The 20,607-nt window shown below is 32.2% G+C and overlaps 3 protein-coding genes and 2 long non-coding RNA genes across 19 annotated transcripts in view; 3 read left to right on the top strand and 2 right to left on the bottom strand.

Moving 5' to 3' along the window:
• Positions 1-11,059, bottom strand: part of LOC139985557 (cytochrome b5 reductase 4) — a 32,822-nt gene extending 21,763 nt beyond the window's left edge. Inside the window, exons 1-2 of one of the 4 annotated variants that reach the window (XM_072000081.1) lie at positions 10,934-11,059; positions 7,550-7,861 (exon numbers count right to left, since the gene is read on the bottom strand). In XM_072000081.1, coding sequence (XP_071856182.1) covers positions 7,550-7,766 — 217 coding nt within the window. In that variant the 5' untranslated portion in view covers positions 7,767-7,861; positions 10,934-11,059. Of the gene's footprint in view, positions 1-7,549; positions 7,862-8,488; positions 8,626-10,725 lie in introns of those variants that run through there. The other 3 variants (XM_072000080.1, XM_072000082.1, XM_072000087.1) reach the window with 3 other exon arrangements.
• On the top strand, positions 5,641-6,870 carry LOC139985591 (uncharacterized). The gene is made up of 2 exons (XR_011799443.1): positions 5,641-5,722; positions 6,480-6,870. It is a non-coding gene; the product is annotated as an uncharacterized lncRNA (long non-coding RNA).
• Positions 11,060-11,077: 18 nt separating the features above from the next.
• On the top strand, positions 11,078-18,160 carry LOC139985559 (fatty-acid amide hydrolase 2-B). Of its 6 annotated transcripts, none has more exons than XM_072000089.1 (7): positions 11,078-11,282; positions 15,089-15,295; positions 15,459-15,662; positions 15,751-16,278; positions 16,350-16,739; positions 17,259-17,441; positions 17,526-18,160. In XM_072000089.1, the coding sequence occupies exons 1-7, from the start codon at positions 11,238-11,240 to the stop codon at positions 17,622-17,624; spliced, it is 1,656 nt and encodes a 551-aa protein (XP_071856190.1). In that variant the 5' UTR covers positions 11,078-11,237; the 3' UTR covers positions 17,625-18,160. The 6 variants fall into 6 exon arrangements, with proteins under 6 accessions (XP_071856190.1, XP_071856195.1, XP_071856193.1 ...); XM_072000094.1 differs by having other exon boundaries at positions 11,145-11,282; positions 15,085-15,295; XM_072000092.1 differs by lacking the exon at positions 11,078-11,282 and adding an exon at positions 12,641-13,059.
• LOC139985589 (uncharacterized) lies at positions 11,518-12,236 on the top strand. The gene is made up of 2 exons (XR_011799442.1): positions 11,518-11,659; positions 11,835-12,236. It is a non-coding gene; the product is annotated as an uncharacterized lncRNA (long non-coding RNA).
• Positions 18,161-18,516: 356 nt separating the features above from the next.
• Positions 18,517-20,607, bottom strand: part of LOC139985564 (clavesin-2) — a 347,454-nt gene continuing 345,363 nt past the window's right edge. For all 7 annotated transcript variants that reach the window (XM_072000106.1, XM_072000105.1, XM_072000101.1 and 4 more), the window contains exon 6: positions 18,517-20,138. In XM_072000106.1, the coding sequence (XP_071856207.1) occupies positions 19,428-20,138 (711 nt within the window). In that variant the 3' untranslated portion in view covers positions 18,517-19,427. The remainder of the gene's footprint in view (positions 20,139-20,607) is intronic.

Genomic DNA, 20,607 nt, shown 5'->3' with positions numbered 1-20,607 from the left:
CGTAGCATTGTTACATAACGCTTGCGAAATTTTTATAATATGCGCATAATTTGTTTTATATAGCGTAACATGCTTTTGAAAATTAAAATATATGAATATGTAATGTACGCTTTTTTGAAAATTGTACGAGGCATTTTAGCGGAGATTTTTGGACTTTGCATTCCTCTTTCGTTCGCTTTCGTCACATGATCTTGCTTGCATTCTTGTATATAATTTTCTTGCGACAAGATTATGCAAAAATGCAATCGTCGCTGTTGTGATTTTTTAATGAACGTTGATTAAACAATTTTTTGATTTTATATGCATCGACGAAAAGAATTTTCGAGTTTAATTACAGAACAATACCGTATTTCGCATAATACACGTATTAATTGAGACTGATCGTGTACTTTGAATTTAGAGTACAGCGTGAACAATTTGTTTATCTTATTATTATATCATTTTAATTGAAGTAAGAACTACAGAATGCCGTGAAAAAAATATTCAAAACTTCTTCAAACTCGTGGTTTTCCATGATTGAGTGCTGCATTAGATGAATTCATAGTGTACAGAGTCGACAGAATGATTTAAGGTTCAGATGTTCGTGAAAACCTTATATTTAATGAGCCAGAATTTGACTAATTAGAGGAAACTCAATTATGTTGCTGTACAAGTAGATAACGAAGTTATTGCTCAGAATGAGATTTCGTTTCAGGTGCTTTTACTATTATAGAACAACCGTTCGAGGAGCGAATCATTTTCAAACTTTGGATAAAATTAAATAGAAAATTAGATAGAATTAATAGAAGATCAACCAAAATACCAAAATAATATCTAATTTTTGCACAATAACTTTCTATAATTTTCAACGAGATTTAAAATGCTTCTTCTTTATTTAATTATTATGTAAATGAGAAGATTCGTGACACGTCTCCCAACTCGTGGAAGACTCAGTAACACCATTATCGTAACCATGTTCAAAAGAGAGATTGCTCAAGGAAATACGTAATCAGTTGACGTCCGGTGACTAAAGAAAATTCGATCAGCAGAACCATTTCCACTGAAGACATCGAGCTTTCATTAAATAAACCCACAACGACTGATACTTTACGTTCTATGCTTCTCTATAGAACAACAAGGAAACACCGCATATAAAAATATCCTTTTCCAGGAACTAAAAATTATACAGAGCAAAAGATCATAAGAATCTGTAAGAAAGAAAAGAAAATAATAAAAATCAGAGATTAGAAAATTGTCTTCCTTACGATTTAATACCTGAAATTAAATCTTAAGAGAAATCTCAGATTCGAAGAGGAAACATAGTTGAAGTATTTTCTCGAAATAGGATTTCAAGACACTTTTTCCTAAATTTGAATATCACACGTATGAATGGTAAAATTATAAAAGTTAACAGTTGGCGTATCTTTTGCCAGCAAAATACAATTAAAATTTGAAATCTCCAACACCAACAAATCCCTAATTATCCGTGAAATTTGTTGACAACAAAGACGTCAGAGTATAAGAATTAGAATACCTCGAAATTAGAACACAAACACAAGACTCAATGTAATGTCAGACCTACTTATCGATCTGTACCAATCAGTTGAACAAACTAACACTGTTTTCATTTTTTATCGCCTCCTATTCATAGTACCGATGACCTAGAAACAAGATTAATCGGCGTCATAGCGACCGACGATTAATAACGATAAAAATCACAAAAAGCGTCGGTAGGCTTTGCAAACATTCAAACGTGAATCATAGAGGAACCTTCCATCATGGTCAATATTTGGCCAAACTTTGTGAATCAAACACTATAAATAAATACAGGAGTATCGAGCGGTTATTCGTAAATATCGAACGTCTGTTTCAACCATGAAATATGAATAGGTCGACTAAATTTTCCAGATGGAGAAACGTTCGAATTGGAGCGTATAAGCATAGTCTTCGTTTTGATTTCCTTTGATTCGAGAGAACGTTTATTATGATAAGATTCGTACTATTCATAGATTCAGCGACGAAAAGCAACAGAAATTTCAATACTCGTAGCGGGTTTAATTTCGTTCTGATAATCCTCACAGACAAGTTCGAGCGAATTTTATCTTTCAGATAAAAATAGCGAATCGTTTGAAATGTTTGTTCTATTTTTAGGCTTGGCAGGTTTAAATAGATGATATAATTTGTAAGAAACATGAAAAAATTTTCTCAGCCGAGTAAACTATCGCGTGATTACTTCAAGATAAGATCGAGTCAAATAGAATGATTAATAAGTCAAATAAAACGGATTATATAATTGGTAGGAAACATGCGAAGATGTATCGATGTTCGATTTATTTTGAAAAATAGTTATTTTAATCGCGAATACATGGAATAATTTTCTTCTACCAAATTTTCTTCTGTTTTATAAATGAAAACAGAACGAAAAATACTGAACTGATCGTTTATGAGGTAAACAAACGTTGAATAATCACCAGGAATAAATTGTGGATATTCTTAGTTATTTTTCATTTTTTGCAATTGTCCCTGACATTGTAAGTCTGTTCTCATAACTCTGTGACGTTAATCAAAATACGTAATCTAGGAAATGGAAAAGAATTGTTCCATATATCCTTCTCTTTATTTTCTCTTCTTTCTCTCGCCCTTGATGATCGAACAAGAAACATTTGTGCAAACAAATTATTTCTTAATAAATCTTTTATCCGAATGTTAGATCACATTGAAGTCGTATTACGACTCAAACGTGCCCGATGAATCATATCGTAGTAATGGAAAGAATCGATTGTACTAATCTCAGAAGCAGGATTAAGGCTATTTAAACCAATCAAGATGCAATATTACCAATTAAGTCTAATTTTCAAAACGTCTCTCTTCTACGTGTAGAGGGGTCTAAGTCCCACGCTAAGTACTCGTTTGAAGCGTTTAAGTGCACTATATTTTATAGTATTCGAGGCTACACCACGATTATGATATATAAATAGAAGAGGTGTGTGTGTGTGTGTGTGTGTGTGAATGATGTGCTGTAATAGCTGGGAGCAGAGCTTTTAAGTTCAAGGCTTGTTTTGTTGCACTGAATTGTTAAAGTGAAAAGATAATATAATTCCTGAGATATATATATAGAAACTCATTAAAAGCATATTGGTTACGTAATTGCTCTATCCTAATTGCAAACGTTTAAAATAATCTTCTTCCTTAATAGCATTATTTACATTACCGTGTTCATCCTCGTTATTCCATTTCTAAGAAACAACAGTAGAACAGTAATACAAGAATATAATGGCTCGATTAAATGCAAACAATCTGTAGCATAATAAATTCTCTACACAATCTCTAAAACGTATAACACATTTGCAGCGAAATAAGAAGACGACCCTGACTTTTTAAAACATTCGGTCCAGCTTGATCGCAGCATAAATTAAATTTCTCTTTTTGGATATTTTTATGAATCAAATTTATCGTTAAAAAATTTCCACTGTCAATTATTTAATTATAAATTCCATCGAGTTTTTAACTTTGTTAAAGCCTTAACCCTTTGCAGTTTCTAATTATTTTTGAAACATATTCAGATAGGTGTAAATGAGAAAACTGATATGATGAGATAATATGAGAAAAAAATCTTCACAAAAGTTAGGACATCTTTATTACGATAAAGCATAATAATGATACATTACCATATACACGCACGCGAAATTGTAATAAAACTTACGATCATAATACGGTGTCCAGTCACTATGGCAATACGATACACAGTAATAAGATCATCGTGCATAGACTCAGAATACAGAACCGCAAAGGGTTAATAATAAATAGATAGTATAATAATAAACATCTAATGATAGTTAATGGTAATAAACTTCTAATAAAGAAAAACACGTTAACAACGAATCAAATCTTTACACTTCAAATTTACAAGCTCGTACACATTTCCTCAAAAAAAAGGAAAAAAAAAAGGAAATCTACAACACAAACTTTTATATACTTTTATATAGTTTGATAGTTTACGACAGCAAAAAGATATAATTGATTACAGACTTTTACTTTAATTAGAGATCCGAGTACCGATAAATAATTGCTACAAAAGGATAGTCTAATTTCAATGCAACAGCATACTAATAAAACGTAATAATACGATGATAAGCAACTAATTGTACGACGAAATTAAAAGAACTAAGAACAAAATGCAAGATACATAGAAAATAAAATAATACACAAAGAAAAATATATAAAACATCCAACACAGAATACTCATCGTATCATCTCTAATTACGTAAAACGAGACTCTATTTCAGTTTTATCTCGAGGTAACTGCGTCCGTAAGAAATAAATTTGCATAAAAATCCGCGGTAAATTTATGACATTATAAACAGTCAAGAAACACACCAATGGTTCGTAATTTCGATCCAGCACCGATTCTCACTATCGGGACAGGACAGGGGACAGAATTTATGCCGACCGGCCCTGCCCAACCCTATCCTGACCCAATAATGTAAATCGGGAACGATCCTTTCTGCGGTCACAAAAATCCTTTGCACAGGCGAAAACGTCAGTTGCAGGTCCCACGATGAATTCTTCTTGCGATTTCAAGCTCGAGTAGGACCGATTCTCACTATCGGGACAGGACAGGGGACAAAATATACCCGCCAAACGGCCCTGCCCTGCCCTATCCTGACCCAATAATGCGAACCGGGCATGATCCTATTGAATAATCGACTGCTGAGGCACATGGAGATATCCAATCGATTGACGATGACGTTTGGCTACCCAGAATCAATTTGAAAGATGTATCGATTTAAATATGCATCGTACTGCCATCCCTATCTCCTTATACAGTAGAATTCCATTCATCCGAAGTCTTCAGAAGAAAACTGTTCAATAAACTGTTCGTATAATTGGAATCTATATGAATTTTTTTCTTTCATTGTCTAACTATCATTTAATATAATTGTAGTTCACTATTTTTCTCTTCTAGTTATCATTTTTCATTTATGTAATACGAGTTGATCAATCCTGTCCACTATTATTATTCATTATATTGATTGAAATAGCAATAGTATAGTGATAGTAATAGCAATGGTAATAGTTGGAGTAGTAAGAGTTAAAGAAGAGAATTTATTATCAGCTTGTAGAAATTTAATAGAAGAAAGACAAGTGAGATTTAATAAAAAGAATTTATTTACAGATAAGTGAATTTTTCATTTATCTAATACGAGTTGATCAATCCTGTCCATTATTATTATTCATTATATTGATTGAAACAGCAATAGTATAGTGATAGTAATAGCAATGGTAATAGTTGGAGTAGTAAGAGTTAAAGAAGAGAATTTATCATCGGCTGGCAGAAATTTAATAGGAGAAAGGAAAGTGAGATTTAATAAAAAGAATTTATTTACAGATAAGCAAATTTTTCATTTATCTAATACGAGTTGATCAATCCTCTCCACTATTATTATTCATTATATTGATTGAAATAGCAATAGTATAGTGATAGTAATAGCAATGGTAATAGTTGGAGTAGTAAGAGTTAAAGAAGAGAATTTATCATCGGCTGGCAGAAATTTAATAGGAGAAAGGAAAGTGAGATTTTATAAAAGAATTTATTTACAGATAAGCGAATTTAATCGGCAAGATTTGGGTGAATGAAATGTGAAGCATTAAAAATTAAATTAAATAGAGAAATATAGTCTTCTTTTATATACCAACATATAGAGGAGTCAGACTTCAAGCTTTACAAGAATATGTGCCCCAGGTATATATTTATTATATATTAATTTCCAATTTGTTTTCTAAACCTTGGCGCAATAGAGTTTCAAATTGAAGCTAACGATACTTAATTTTTTGGATAGATCACAGCTGAGTTGGAATCCTATTAATCGGATTACATTCGTCAGCGAAATTGCACTAACTACCAGGTTTACCATTATGCTATGGATTTCTAATCAATAAAATAAAATATTACAAAAAACATATTTCTAACAAACGAAACTAACTAATTTCTCCAACTACAAAAATTTCAATTCTACGAAAGTTATCAATTTTTAAGACGAACAGAATTCTAAAACATTTCGTACGTTACTAACGCCGTATCATTGCCGATGCTCATTCCGAAGGGAAACAAATTTTAACAACGCTTACATTAAAATGAAATCTTGAAAGATCGAAATGAAACTATAGTTATATTTAATAATAATTATATTCAGATGTTTTAAAAAAACATAGTATTATATTATCGTTCATGATTTATAGTTTGCATTATTTATAATTTAGAATTTATAATTTAAAATCCATGTATCAAAATGCATAAATTACTTGGAAATTATTCGCAAAAAATTCTGGCATTACGTAATGCGAATTTTGTTTATAAAATGTACATGCCGTTGCACAATGTCTATGGGTCATGCGATATCATCAAAGCGGAAATTCATAAAGCGTAATCATAGTTTGCTTAACGAACGGGGTTTAAATTATATTTGGCAGTAATTAATCAATGTTTCAATTTGTTGAAGTGTCTGACGCGTCCCGGATAATGTCGAAAGCCTGGAAACGTTTGGAGTTTGACGAAGTTGCGGGACAATTTGTGGAACTTCGGATCGATTCATGCCCGTTTCGAAATTAAATCGCAAGCGTGGCTTAAAAGAGAGCAGAATGATGCAACGATGATCAGCGATGATAGATTTCTTCTAACGAGAACAAAGCACGGAAAACTTTTAACTGTTTGCACAAATGAAACAATCTTCGTTTGAAATTTTTCCCAATACTAACTTCTATACTAATATTAGAAGAAGATATAACAGATTGCAACTTTATATCGAAATACATTTCATTTCCATTATAATTACTATTACTAAAGAAAAGATATTAAAACTTGCTAAGAATAAATTGCGAAGAAAAGAACAACTCTCTCTCCCTCTCTCTCTCTCTCTTTGTATCAAGCACTCAAGAATTTGTATCCTATCAATTTCACGAGATAATAAGGAAGTAATTAACTGCATAAAGTTCCCATTAAGTAAAACAGAATATTATTTTGTTAAGATACAAGAATGTAGTATTAAAATGGCAGATACATTACACAGGCTCACTACAGAAATCAGAGCCAGAGAATATGCATCAATTTCTTCAAACTTCATGAAATTATAGGGTTGAAGCCAAGTGAAAGAAGATATAGCAACGAAGGAGAATAGCAAGCAAATATAATATTACAATAATTTTTACAATATTAAAAAGCAGATTTACCCAGTTTAAAAACCATATGATAATAATAAGAATAAAAAACCAGACTGTAAAAGGAAATGTTGCATTAACAAAATGCAGATCCAATTTAATCGTTTAGGAAAGGAATTCAATGATGTAAATGAATTAAAAGCAAATTCTAAATCATAAGATGAATTGCATTAACGCTACACTGATCCTTGATGAGTTAATTACTTACATTTGTCGAGCCATTCTATACAACAGATTTCTAACTAAAGTAAAACAAAATAGAACAAAATAAAATAGCCCATCCATCCAAGTATAAGCAAATAGTCAAAAGTCAAGCTCAGAAAACTATTTCTTGATAATCAGTGTATCAGCTCACCCGTAGCCGAGCCAGATGACGATGATCCCGTTTGGTTAACCATCTTCGCTCCCTGCAGTTGCTTCATTTGACCAACACCACTAGGTAACAATGCAGGGTTCTCCATAGAATTTGTCGACGACGAGGACTTTACATCGATCTCCTCCATCTTCTCTCGAATATCCTTCGTCTCTGTATCATCTGATTTTCCTTGATTCTTGCTTGAACTCTTCTTCATACTGATCTCTTGGTTATTTGTATTCTTGTTTGAAGGAATAAGTTTGTAGTCTATATCCTCTCCAGCATGGACCGTGTCATAGTATAACGTCGAATCTAAAGAAACAGAGGAAGAAACTAATACAGTGGTAGGCTCGAGTTTGAGGAATGATCATATGAATGGAAGGTCAAGGTGAAGGTTTCTTTTATTAAAGCCGGTTCTACTGGGTTTAATACGATTATTGGAATTTATGCGTTTGTACTGAACGTTTATGAAGTGATAATTCTACCGCATTTATTACAATTTATTTTATTAAATATATTTATTAAAAAATAAAGTAACGTAATGTTTAAGGAATGAAAGAAATTTCTATTTAGATTCGATTTTTGTGCGAAAATTGAAATTTATTGATGATCTATTCTATCAAACGGCGAAAAAAGTCGTAAAATGCTACTCGCTAACCCAGAACTAATTAATAACAAAAATTACTTCTATATTCATCAACATCTTCAGAATATAAAATTAATTTCGTTAAAAATCAAACGTAATTAAATCAGGTGTATCAGTCAGTTTCCTTTTTTTTTTTTTTTTTTTTTTAAATAAAGCATCGTATGAAAAAAGATGTATTCCATGCCTCTAAACTATAACAAATAATTGTAAAAATTGTTGCACGCAGAGGAAATAATTCTACACGTGAAATTGGTACTGACGTAATGCAAAATCATCCTGATGTTTGTGCGCACAGAAACGTTCGATATAGAAGGTAACAATGTTGTTTGATGGTAGGTAGCACTTTGACTGCCGGAAGTTTCATCCCGTGTACGGAATCGCTGGACAAATAGAGTTTTGTCACGCTCGCTTAAATTTATCGCGACATACCTAGCTCGGATAGTATCGTAAAGAGATAATCGTTAGACAAATTTAGAGAGAAATATAGAGGAATATCTGTGTTGCTTTCTCCTCACTTTTCGCGAATTACAGAAACTTACGATCTTTGACAAATTTTCATCGAAAACTATTTCATTTCCATCAAAATAAATATATACACACGTACATATGTCTGTTTTAATTATTTCACAAATTATTTTCTATTTCTGGACACGTTATAGGAGTATACAGACGAAAAAAGAGATAAAATCTAAAGAGAATCTCGAAATTAATTTAATTCAAAGTTTACTTCCTTACAGCGCATTTGTAAAAATTATAAAGTGAAATAGAAACATTTGAGATATGGAGGCGAGAGAAGTTGTAGACATTTTTATAATTAGGAATTTAATAGAAACAGGAAGCTTGTCATCGAGAAATTAAAGTTCGAAATTACAGCCTTATTGCGTTTTTTTTTTTTTTTTTAATTAGAAGGAAGGAGAGGAAAGTCGGTGATATTGAAAAAAAAAAGAATTCAAAAATTCTTTGATTTGGAAATTTGCAATAATACGAGCAAAATACGTATCGCCGAGAAATTAAAATAGGTTTCGGGAGTACGAACGAAGCACAATATAACGTTGGAGTCGGTTCAGTAAACCGATAAACGAAATATATAGCGCGCTATTAAATAAGCCTGTCAGCAAACGTAGAATACGAAAAGATATACGATGACACGAGGTTAAAGACTCAAGACAACGACGTATTGGAAATAGGTACATCGTGGAAGGAAAAGGAGACGGGAAACTTCGTCGTAATATTTATAATCTATATATAGCGAATAGTAGCTAGAAAAACAAAACAATTAGTCTTGAGACGAAGCAATGAAATATTGTTTTGTCTACAGATAAAACATGCGTTAGAATAATAAACAGACTACTAAACGCTGGGAAACTAAACTTTATGAAAATATTAAATAGATTAAAAGCTTAAAAAGAAGTTATTATGATTTATAAAAGAGATACATTATCATAATGGATGAAATTAAAAATTTAAATTTTAAATTAAAAATTGAATTAAAATTGAATTAAAAATTTAATTTCTTCAAGCATGACATACAAAAATATTATATAAATCCTTGGAATTAATTTACATACAATTAGAAGAACTTGCTTTAATAATCATAATCTTTAAACACAGAATTCAATAATATGGATTGATTGGACAAAATAATGTATAAAATATTTTAATGCAACCTTAACTCTCGATATTATAAACAGTTAAAGAATCGAATATTTATTTAGTATTAATTAAACATTAATATAAAAAAAATATGGAATAAAATACGTTCCCTTGTAATCGATGTAAAATAATTTATATTGTACACAATATTAAAAAGCAATATTAGAAAACTTTAAGTTACACCTGTCTGCTTTACTAGAAAATTATTAACTACTTAATCACTTGGCAGTGTAAAAATGTTGCCCTTTTAACAATTTAATTAATAACCTTAAAGGTTTACATATGTATAACAAGATACTTCAAATATGAATTGCTTCGTATTAAAAAACACGTAAAACATGTCCATTTCGAATTATACTATTCTTTTTATAAGTACTACTCTAATCTAGTACTAATAAATAATTCACTATTAGAGTTAGTTTTCACAAATACCTCAAAATTGATCTGACAAGCTAACAATATAAAAACATTGACAATAAAAGAAAAATCAATCAAAAATACATAAAAGAAACATATGGTGATTTATTTCGCGATCATGAAATCGAATGTAGTTTATCAAAGCTAAACACATAGCTGGCGTGGGTAGAGTTTGAATCACTCCATGTGGAAATATTAATAAAACTAATCGGTAATCAAACTGAATCGCGTGGGTGGGAGTAAAAGACGAGACGTAGAAACACAACGACTGCTTCAAGGCGACACCCAAATCGCGTTTCGATCTCGAAACTATTTTCGAAGTATTCCAACGAATTGTTCAACGTGTTTTAACAATTTCGTAACGCAATCAAAGGAAGAATGGAAAAGATAGAAACGCGTAAATGGTGGACGTTTTCGTGAGATAATACTGCGGCGCTTAGCCGCGCGCTCTTGAGCTAACCTCAAAAAGGTGATCGACAATCGTGAGCCGCATGTTACGACAGAAGACGTAGGTGTCCAGTCTTCGTTGCACTATACCGCTACGTCGTTAACTTAGCAGGAGACGTGGCCAATAATAAAATCACCAAGGATAATAAGAGTTCTTTGTCGAGTGATAAGGAAGCAAGTGGACACAAAGTGACATTCACCCTTCGTACACATATACTCACGCGCGCGCACATTGACGCCATGCCCTCTTTCCCACTCCTTCTTGCTCGTTAATGGCTTGCGATCGAGCTGCCATCTGGTGACTTCTCATGAATTAATGCTCCGAAATTTTCGCAATACAGTAGTGCTACGTTAAATGATCTGTATTGTACTTCGATAACTGACCATAGATATCCCCACCAGCTGTTGCGGCTGGTTTCGTCGAATGATTCGAATTTTCCGCTATACGCATACGTTTGAAACTATTTGAAGTATTTCTGGAGCACGTTACTACATATATACCAGAGTCCCTTTCAGGATCGTGACATGTCAAAGTGGAGACGTCTCTTCGTGTGTTTTAATAATACACAGGTTAATATAGGTTAATATTTTATGAACACATTGTTAACGGTATACTGCGAAATAAATTTTAGTTTTCGCATATTTTTAGAAAATATGTCAATGTTTATGAAATGAAAAATTCATTCGATTAACGTCTCCTATCTTTAAAATTTCGGTTCGCGTCTCCCGTCAACAATGTGTTAATACGGCAATTATATTTAAGTGGAAGGTGAGAGAGATTTTATACATCGTAAAGATTGTAAGTATAATATCAATTTTCAAATAATTTTTATAGTCTAAAATTTGAAGTGTTTCTATAAAATCTATACGATTCTGGGCGCGGCTACATCAATAGGTACAGCTTCTTAATTGTACTACATTGTTTCTACCCAGAACACGTATATCAAGTAAGTAAACAAATATCTTTGGTATTCGTATCTCTTTTCATAACCAATAGAGAAGGTTTCTCGGAATTTTTAAGAAATGCACTTGTCTCGGTAACTAGCCAGATTATATCCCGACTCGTGGTCCTTTAACGAAGCTAGACTGTGTACACTGAACATATTTTTATTGAAATTTTAGAATGAAAGATAGAGGAATGAATGAAGAAAAATAAAAATAGAGAATAAATGAACAGATGAAATGAGAAAAATATCGCATAAGATAGTTGTAACTAAAATTTAATGTATACGTATAACTAAATATATATCTTTACAATTTGTATTGCAAATGTATACGTACACGTTTAAAACTGAAGCTAAGACGTTTAAAACCGCATGGCAAAAGTTAAGCACAAATAAACGTTTAAAATCGCGTATCGGTGTAAAATTAACGACGTCAATTACAGACGTCTTAGTAATCCAGTAAATAGAGAGCATTAAAACAACTTACATAAGAATAACGAAGACGTATTACATAAAATGCACAAGATCATTGTCAACTTAATATATGTATCAAATGTAGCAATATATAATTAGTATTCGATTTTATTGTCATATAAATACTTTTTTGATAAATTTATATAATAAATCTAATACACATATGAATCTAGATAAGATAAAGTATATTCTTTTATATGTGATATAATAACATTGGATTTCTTAATACTGTACTTGTAATTTATAATAGAACACATTGAAAGGTTATCAAATTGATAACAAAAAGATCCTATCGACTAATAAAATCTGTCTATAGAAATTGTGATACTATACAAAGTTAATTTAACATTATAATCTTCGTAAATCCAACCTTATATAATATAAAATAGTGAAATGTCCACGAAAGTTGTAACGTTATAGAGAATTAGTTTAACATTATAATATAATTTACGATTTGTCATAATTCTAAACTTGCAATACGAAATGCTGAAATATTACTAAATCAATAATATAAAAATTCGGATTTTGAGGGGCTATTGAAACGTAATATCAACACAAAGCGTATCTCGCGAAATTATGAACATCATATCGTAACGGTAATCTATCCATTGCAGCTTGGCAGCCATCTTACAAGTCTATCCCCGACCCGTTAAATATTTCTCCAATGCATAAAAGTAAGTCCCAGGCCGACAAGCAACTATAGCGTTTGCGCGGATCTCGTATAATCAGAACCGGTGAAGGTATAAGTGGTGTCAGTCAACTACGAGCGTTGGGGAAAGCGACGTCATACGAGACGCGGTATTGCACTGTCGATAAGTCGTGACTTAAATCAGCTTAGTTTTCGTAAAGTGTCACATGATATTGAATTACACATTAATATACAACGACTAATTCCGCTGACTCGTCAAATAAAGTATAATAGCAGAATAGTAAGTAAACGTATCAATTAACCGCGTACATTCTATAGTCCAATTATTAATCATCAATTTATACGTTGAAATAGCGAAACAGTTTCCTACAGTCGATCTCACGTGAGCCTTCGTAACTGTCGTCGAGTACGTGCAACGAAAAAGTTCATTTAATAAAATTCATAAACGAGCTACGCGGAAGTCAAACTGATCGACTCCCATCGAAGGTAAAATCATTTTATATTTCTGAAAACATCGAACAAATTATCTATTATATATCCTAGTACTAAAATGAAGAATATTTCAAAAAGCGCGGTCGATCAAATTGGCTTCTAAGTCACAGAAATAATCTATCGCTGGAACGCTCGCAGAAATTCAACCACCGTTACGCGAGTAACTTCGTGACTATGCTCGGTTAGCCTATTACAAACGAACTCATTTGACGAATCATTCCGATTGATAACACCTCTAAAAGTCAGTTTTCACGTATTGCTTGTTAACGGAATGGAAGCGAAATTGCGTTTACGGCACGTGAACGACTTCAAGAAGAAGTTTCGATGGAAAACGCTTAAGCGTAGCCAACCGGCCTGAAATGCGGTGCAAGTTGATTTCCGGCCCGACGGATACTGTCAAACTCTCATGGCTTGGTAGCTGAGTAGCCTTGATGCGTAACACCTCAATTACATCATTATCTAGTCTGTCAGCGCGCTAAAATTATTGCGCCGCCGGCATTCATTCACTTTCAACGAATTTATTCAAATGTGCGTCGCGTATTCGCGTAGATACGTTTAATGTTCGTCCCTTAAGGCGTTCGTGTACGCCCGATTAATCGATAAACTGACCGGCGTTTCCCATAAAAGCGGCAAGCTGACACAGTGAGATAATTGCACAAGGTCAGTCCATTAATCAACATTGACATAATGGTACATAAACACAGAGATAGATAACGACCCTGATATTTAAACCGGCAACATGATTCTTATCAAAAGGAATAATAATAAAATAATCCTTGCTACACGATTGAAGCCAAATTGTCTAAAGCCTTCTTCGATGACTCTGACGGATTGAAATGAATTAATTGTACACATACGCAATTATAAGTTGTTCCGCCCTGTATTAAATTACACGCTGTTGAAGCATTATTAACGCGACGCTATGATCTCTTTCAATGACCATTAAACGACGTAATGATAGGGACGTTTATATAATTTATAGTAATTTGCTCGATTTTTTTTTTTTTATGTGAAATATAATAAAGAAAACGTGCGATGGACTAGTAGCGATTGTGCTAAAAGTCATTCAATCTTTTTCTTTCCTCTTTGAATTCTTCGGAAGTTTTATAGAAACATTAATATGCGTATATGTGACGAGTCATGTAAAGATATTTTAACAAAACAACTTTTTATTGCCTCGAAGCAAGGACATTTGGTGTTACACGTAAATGCAATTTCCGATCGTAAAATATTTCTATCAGTACTCGCAACATAATTTTACTGAGAATGTCTGCTTTTTATTTAAATGTTCGTTTTACCTTCTCTTCTTTGTGTCTGTTTATGCAAATATTCAAACAAGCTAGTTAGCACAAAAATAACGTAATTTTCAAAAATAAGCATGTAACATTGAACGATATAAGCAAAAGATGAAAATGGGATCTGTTGTTCTCGAAATGATATAATTTTTAAATTTAGAGTTTTCGTTTGCAAAAATAGATAAAGTATTCTAGCATGTTCTTTTATATTTACTGTAATTTAATTATAAATAATTATAAATAATCATATGAATGATGCGATATAAATATTTAATAGTTTTCACTACTTAATAGTTCTATATAATATTTATTGTAATTTTTATTTGCTATTATAATTTTTTCCCTGCGTAATCACAAAAGTAATATGATAGCTTGTAACAAATTACATGATCTTTTATATTTATCTTCTATTATCTATTACTTTTTACGAGCTTCACTCGCAATTAGATAAAGTAGTATTTTTATTTTTTTACAATATAACGATAGTAATTGACATAAAATATTTACGTTTTTCCTAGATAGATGTCAATTAAACACAAGGATCAAGGGAAAATGCAGCCTAAAGGACAAATATTGAAAGCAATTCATCGACTAATTGAATTCATTGGCAAATGGATATATACCTTCATTGCATTCTTGAAGGGTCCTGCAGAGTCTCAACCTCCTATAAAGGATCTAACGCTTTTACACAGTGCAACTACTTTAGCATTAAAAATTCGAAATAAACAGGTAAATTCATTGTGTTCTTCGAATACAAATCAAATCTGCTTGCAAATGACTGTAAGATAAATTCTAGACACTTATAAAATAATAAATTAAAATGATCACAATCTCTGTTTATCTGTTAATAAGTCTTTATATACAAATTACAAGTAAACACATATGATTACAGTTAACTTCACAAGAAGTGGTACAATCATACATAGATAGGATAAAAGAAATTCAACCAATACTAAATTGTGTAGTGGAAGATCGGTTTGAGGACGCCCTCAAAGAAGCAAAACTGTGTGATGATCTTTTGAAATCTGAGAATGCTCCATCTCCTCAAGTATTAGCTGAAGAAAAACCCTTCTTTGGTGTGCCTTTCACAACAAAGGTAAATCTTACTTCATGAAGTATGCAATAAACATCTTACGATGATTTTATATGTATATTAAAACAAATGTAAATTTTTTTGATTACAGGACTGTATTGCAGTTGCTGGAATGAAACAGACAGCTGGTTTAACTCTTCGTAAGAACGTTGTTTCTGAACGTGACGCAGAAGCGGTTAGGTTAATGAGGACTGCTGGAGCCATCCCTCTGGCTACAACGAACGTATCAGAATTAGCCATGTGGTGGGAAACTTCTAACTGTTTATATGGAACTACAAAAAATCCTTATAACACGAGACATATTGTCGGAGGTTCCTCCGGCGGTGAAGGTTGTATACAAGCTGCAGCTGGTTCGCCATTAGGAATAGGATCAGATATCGGTGGTTCTATTCGTATGCCGAGCTACTTCAATGGACTTTTCGGACATAAACCCTCTACTGGAATGGTTTCGAACGATGGCCAATACCCGAGTGCACAAAGCGAAGACCAAAACAGATTGTTATCTATTGGCCCTATGTGCAGATACGCACAAGATTTACTGCCTATTTTGAAGATTCTTGCGAACAAGAACGCAGACATGTTGCATTTGAACGAAAAAGTAGACATTTCGAAACTTAAGGTACGGATAGAATGTTTATATTACAATCATTGGTCGTATGTAGTATGTGATAAGTATTTATTTCAATTTAGTTTTATTATATGGAAGACGACGGTGGTCAATACTTCACGTCTCCAGTCGAGTCAGAGATAAGAGAAGCCATGAGAAAGGTAGTTCAATATCTGGAGAAAGCTCATAAAATTAAAGCGACTAAAATCCACATAAAAAAAATGAAAAAAAGCATCGCTCTCTGGATGGCCAATATGAGTTGTAAAGACGAGAAAGATTTTACGTATGAATTGTCGAACAGAGCGGGTCATATAAATTTATGGTGGGAATTTTTAAAATGGACATTGTTCCTGAGCAATCATACATTGATAGCTCTTCTTACTGCCACGTTTGAAAGATTTGCCGTGAAGCATGGAAGCGACAAACACACGAAACTCATACAAGAAAGTAAAGAACTTTATCGAGAATTTCAGGTATGATCTCGTAATGAATTATTGATATTTATGAATTATATCAATGATCTCTTATCTTTTATAAACTACTGATGCAATATGATGTACATTCACAAGTGCCTGTAATGTAACTCATCAGGATTGGAATTGGCTCCTACCTTCTTCGTCTTCCTTTCTTACTATTGCGTTACGGAACAATACTATTTATTAAAATGGACGTGATTTCTTTCTCGAGTATTTCGTGCGAACTGGTCAGACTATACTAGTTTGTCTTTCACGGTATCACGAGTTATTTCTAATAAGTAGAAGAAAGATATTGCTCTGCATGCAGAATGAAATTTTTTCCATCCAATTATTAAAGATCTCTATTATTTTTGTAAATATCTTTTCATCTTGTAGTTGTATTCACGCGACGAGAAAACGACTGACTAAAGTTGAAGCATGTATCCAGAAATATCCGAACTTTTATCTTTTTCCTAAATCAATACCATTACTATACTTATTGTTAATATTTATTTCTAATCAATTTTCTTCGAATAGGATATTTTAGGTGAAGACGGTGTGTTCCTATACCCAACGCATCCAACTGCGGCACCAATGCACTACGAACCGTTGATTAAACCATTCAATTTTTCATACACTGGAATTATTAATGTTTTGGGCTTACCGGCTACTGCGTGTCCCTTAGGTTTGAACAAACAAGGACTTCCTATTGGTATACAGGTATAAGCTCTGGACTATTAGTATTAATAAAACTAGAATGGTAAAATAAGAATTTTAGTGTCATATATAAATTATATCTTACAGGTTATTAGTGGCCTACATCAAGATCGTTTAACCATAGCCGTTTGTGAAGAACTAGAACGGGGTTTTGGAGGTTGGGTACCTCCAACTATTGTAGCTTGATACGATACTTGTCGCTTAAACAATAATCCTGTGCGTAATACAATGCATAAAGTTTCTTTTTACCATGCTCTGTTATCATCATTTTTCGAGAACTAACTTACACCTGATTAATCGATACTAGCCAATCACTAAGGTAAAGTACAAACATTTATCCAAAACGCAGATCTTTCAAATACTTCGAAAAAACTGAGAAAGGACTGAGAAGGAACTCAGACGAAACTGAGAATTCTTACGAGTATACATAATATAATAAATACTAAATTTTTTTTATCGGTTTATGTAACCGATTATAAACTAAGTCTCGCCGAATACGCAAAATTGTGCGTAATAAATATATACTATATGAATATATGAGATGTGCGTATATTTATATTTATAAATTGATGTTAAAAAATTCATTTTTCTAACAAAAATCATGTTGAAGGAAGTAATAACATTTGTACATAAGTAAACTACTACACTGTATTTGATTACCGTTTTTATATACCTCATCATAGATCTCTATATAGGGTTTTCTATTTTCATACAAATTGACAGGAAGAGAGAGAGAGAGAAAGGGAGGGAGAGAATGTGTGCATGGACGATATAGAGAAAAAAACCAATTACATGGTAGTAGGATGCTTTTGATAATGATGTGATAAAGTATTAAAGTTTTATGTTTATAATGTGTATTGATGTTAATATATCGTATACATACATATATATTTTATATACTAAAGAAATAAATTTTTATTTCTTCCCCATTATTCTATCACAACTTTTCTTTTACCAATGTGAACCAATGTGAAAAATGAACATTTCTTAATCTATAATTTTGTTGATTTACTTTATCATGAAAATTGTAAATATTTTTCAATTTGTTGTAATATAAAATAAATCCAAAGAAAAGTCATCCGAATATTAAAATACTGTTTTATTAAAAAATACAGTTAGGAGAACTAAAAAACTATCTACGACGCAATTTTTATCACACTTATAATCCTAACAATATGTAAGTACAGGATACGCATTTGTCGAGAATGTCATACGAAATGAGAGATCTTTGATTTCATGATACATTTGATATCAATAAATAATTTAATACATATTTACAATCCTAATACGAATTGCCTGTCGTATAAACTCTTTAAAAAAATGTGACTGATAGTTGTATAAATTTCATACACATACAAAGATTTTTGTTACCTATGCTCGTGTTTTCGTGGACAGCGATAAATAGCCTATAAAAATTGATAAATATTATGATATTTAAGATTATGATCTTAAGTTCACAATGTAAGTACTCATTGAAAGGTTTAACACTATAAGTGAATATGTGTTTTTCACATACAATAGAAAGAGGAACATAGAGAATGTTCGCGCAATGTTCACTTTATTTTTGTCACGAACAATAGTAGTAGCAGTATGTAAATATGTCTATGAAATAATGAAAATTCGTATGGAAACGAATTCATTCTTTTCATGATAAAAGGTATTAAAAGTAAAATAAGGTAAAAAAGGATAAGAAGTTCAATGTTTAAATAACATTGATGTGAAACTAGTTGAAACAGAATTGTATATATGTATAAAGAACAAAAGCCTCATTAATGTATAAATACTTATGAAAAATGATGTATATCATATCACAATATATCTTTTAAAACCTACAGAGAATACAAATTTCACGGAACTTACTACATTCTACCGATCTTAAACCTAGCGACAGTATTTGATTTCATTATATTTAAAATTGAAAGTCAACACTTCTCATAGAAGTACTACTGCGTTAATTTGTTTTAACCTAAGAAGTCGAGAAAATTAACATTACGTTATGAGATTCGTTTCTTCGGAGGCAGTTTCAATTTTACTTGTGTCAATTAGTGCATTCTCTGATCTGTTATCTAACGAATTATCCTTACTGTCGTCGCTGTCTGGTCTATTTGAGATCTCATATTCATTCGAGCGTCTTTCAGATCGAGATCCTAACAAGTTATCCTGCACATCCTTGTATTGTTCTCTTTTGTCGTCAAAGTAATCAGTGCTACCATTGCTTAACATTCTATCTCTACTTCTACTGCAAGAATCCTCGTCTTCCTTTATCGTTCTACTATCTCTCCTACCTTCTTTTCTTTCTGCATATCCATTAGTACGATTAATTAGATTCAGTTCTACATTTGTTCCTCCAGGTTTTTTCGGCGACTGATTCTTCGTAGAATTACCGAAAGGATTGAAGAATCGCCTTCCGTTCTCTTTATTCACACCATTGTTCGATTTTATAGAGTCCGCTTCGTTTCTTTTATGATTCTCCATGTCTCTGGACTCGAATTTCTTATCGCGAGACTGATCTACGTTCTCAGCTTGCTCCTTCTCTTTTTTTATCGCAGCCAGTTCAGCTTCTTTCATCGCTGAATGAATAACTGGCTCGGCCCATAGTCCTGGGTTAAATGCTGGTCCTGTGCCACCTAATTCCGCTGGCAAAATGTCAGTGGGCAGGTGTTCATGCAGGGTGCTCAAATTATTTCCATGTAAGTAGATCTGAAAATATTAGATGTACATTAGTCATGTTTGTAAATTCCATTGAAAAACTTAATCTTTTTATTGAAAGATAATTCTTGAAATACAATATACCCGACCGCTTTGAAATTATAAAGAATGTTCGTTTAATGAAATCGGATATTCACATTTTATGCAAACATGCAACACTCTAGAGCTTTACGTTATCTTAGATTATCTGTTGGACAATATTTAGTTTCTCATATCTGAAACTCATATGTATGTATGCAAAGCGTTTCGATTTCAGCGTCAAGCGATTATACACATGGTTAGAAATTAAAAGCAATTAAAAGCTTTGCTTGTAATAATAATTTACCGGGATGTGGAATTTACCGAGTGTATTATCTTAATTGATACAATTACAGCAATTGACGTCAAGTAGTTACATTTTAATGCGTACGTTGATGTATACTGTTTATATTAATTAATCTTCTTAATCTACTTCTATCTT

Source organism: Bombus fervidus, chromosome 3 (assembly GCF_041682495.2).
Source record: "Bombus fervidus isolate BK054 chromosome 3, iyBomFerv1, whole genome shotgun sequence".
NCBI lineage: Eukaryota > Metazoa > Arthropoda > Insecta > Hymenoptera > Apidae > Bombus > Bombus fervidus.
The sequence above is the reverse complement of the archived record's forward strand: the minus strand, read 5'-3'. Positions and strand labels throughout refer to the sequence as shown.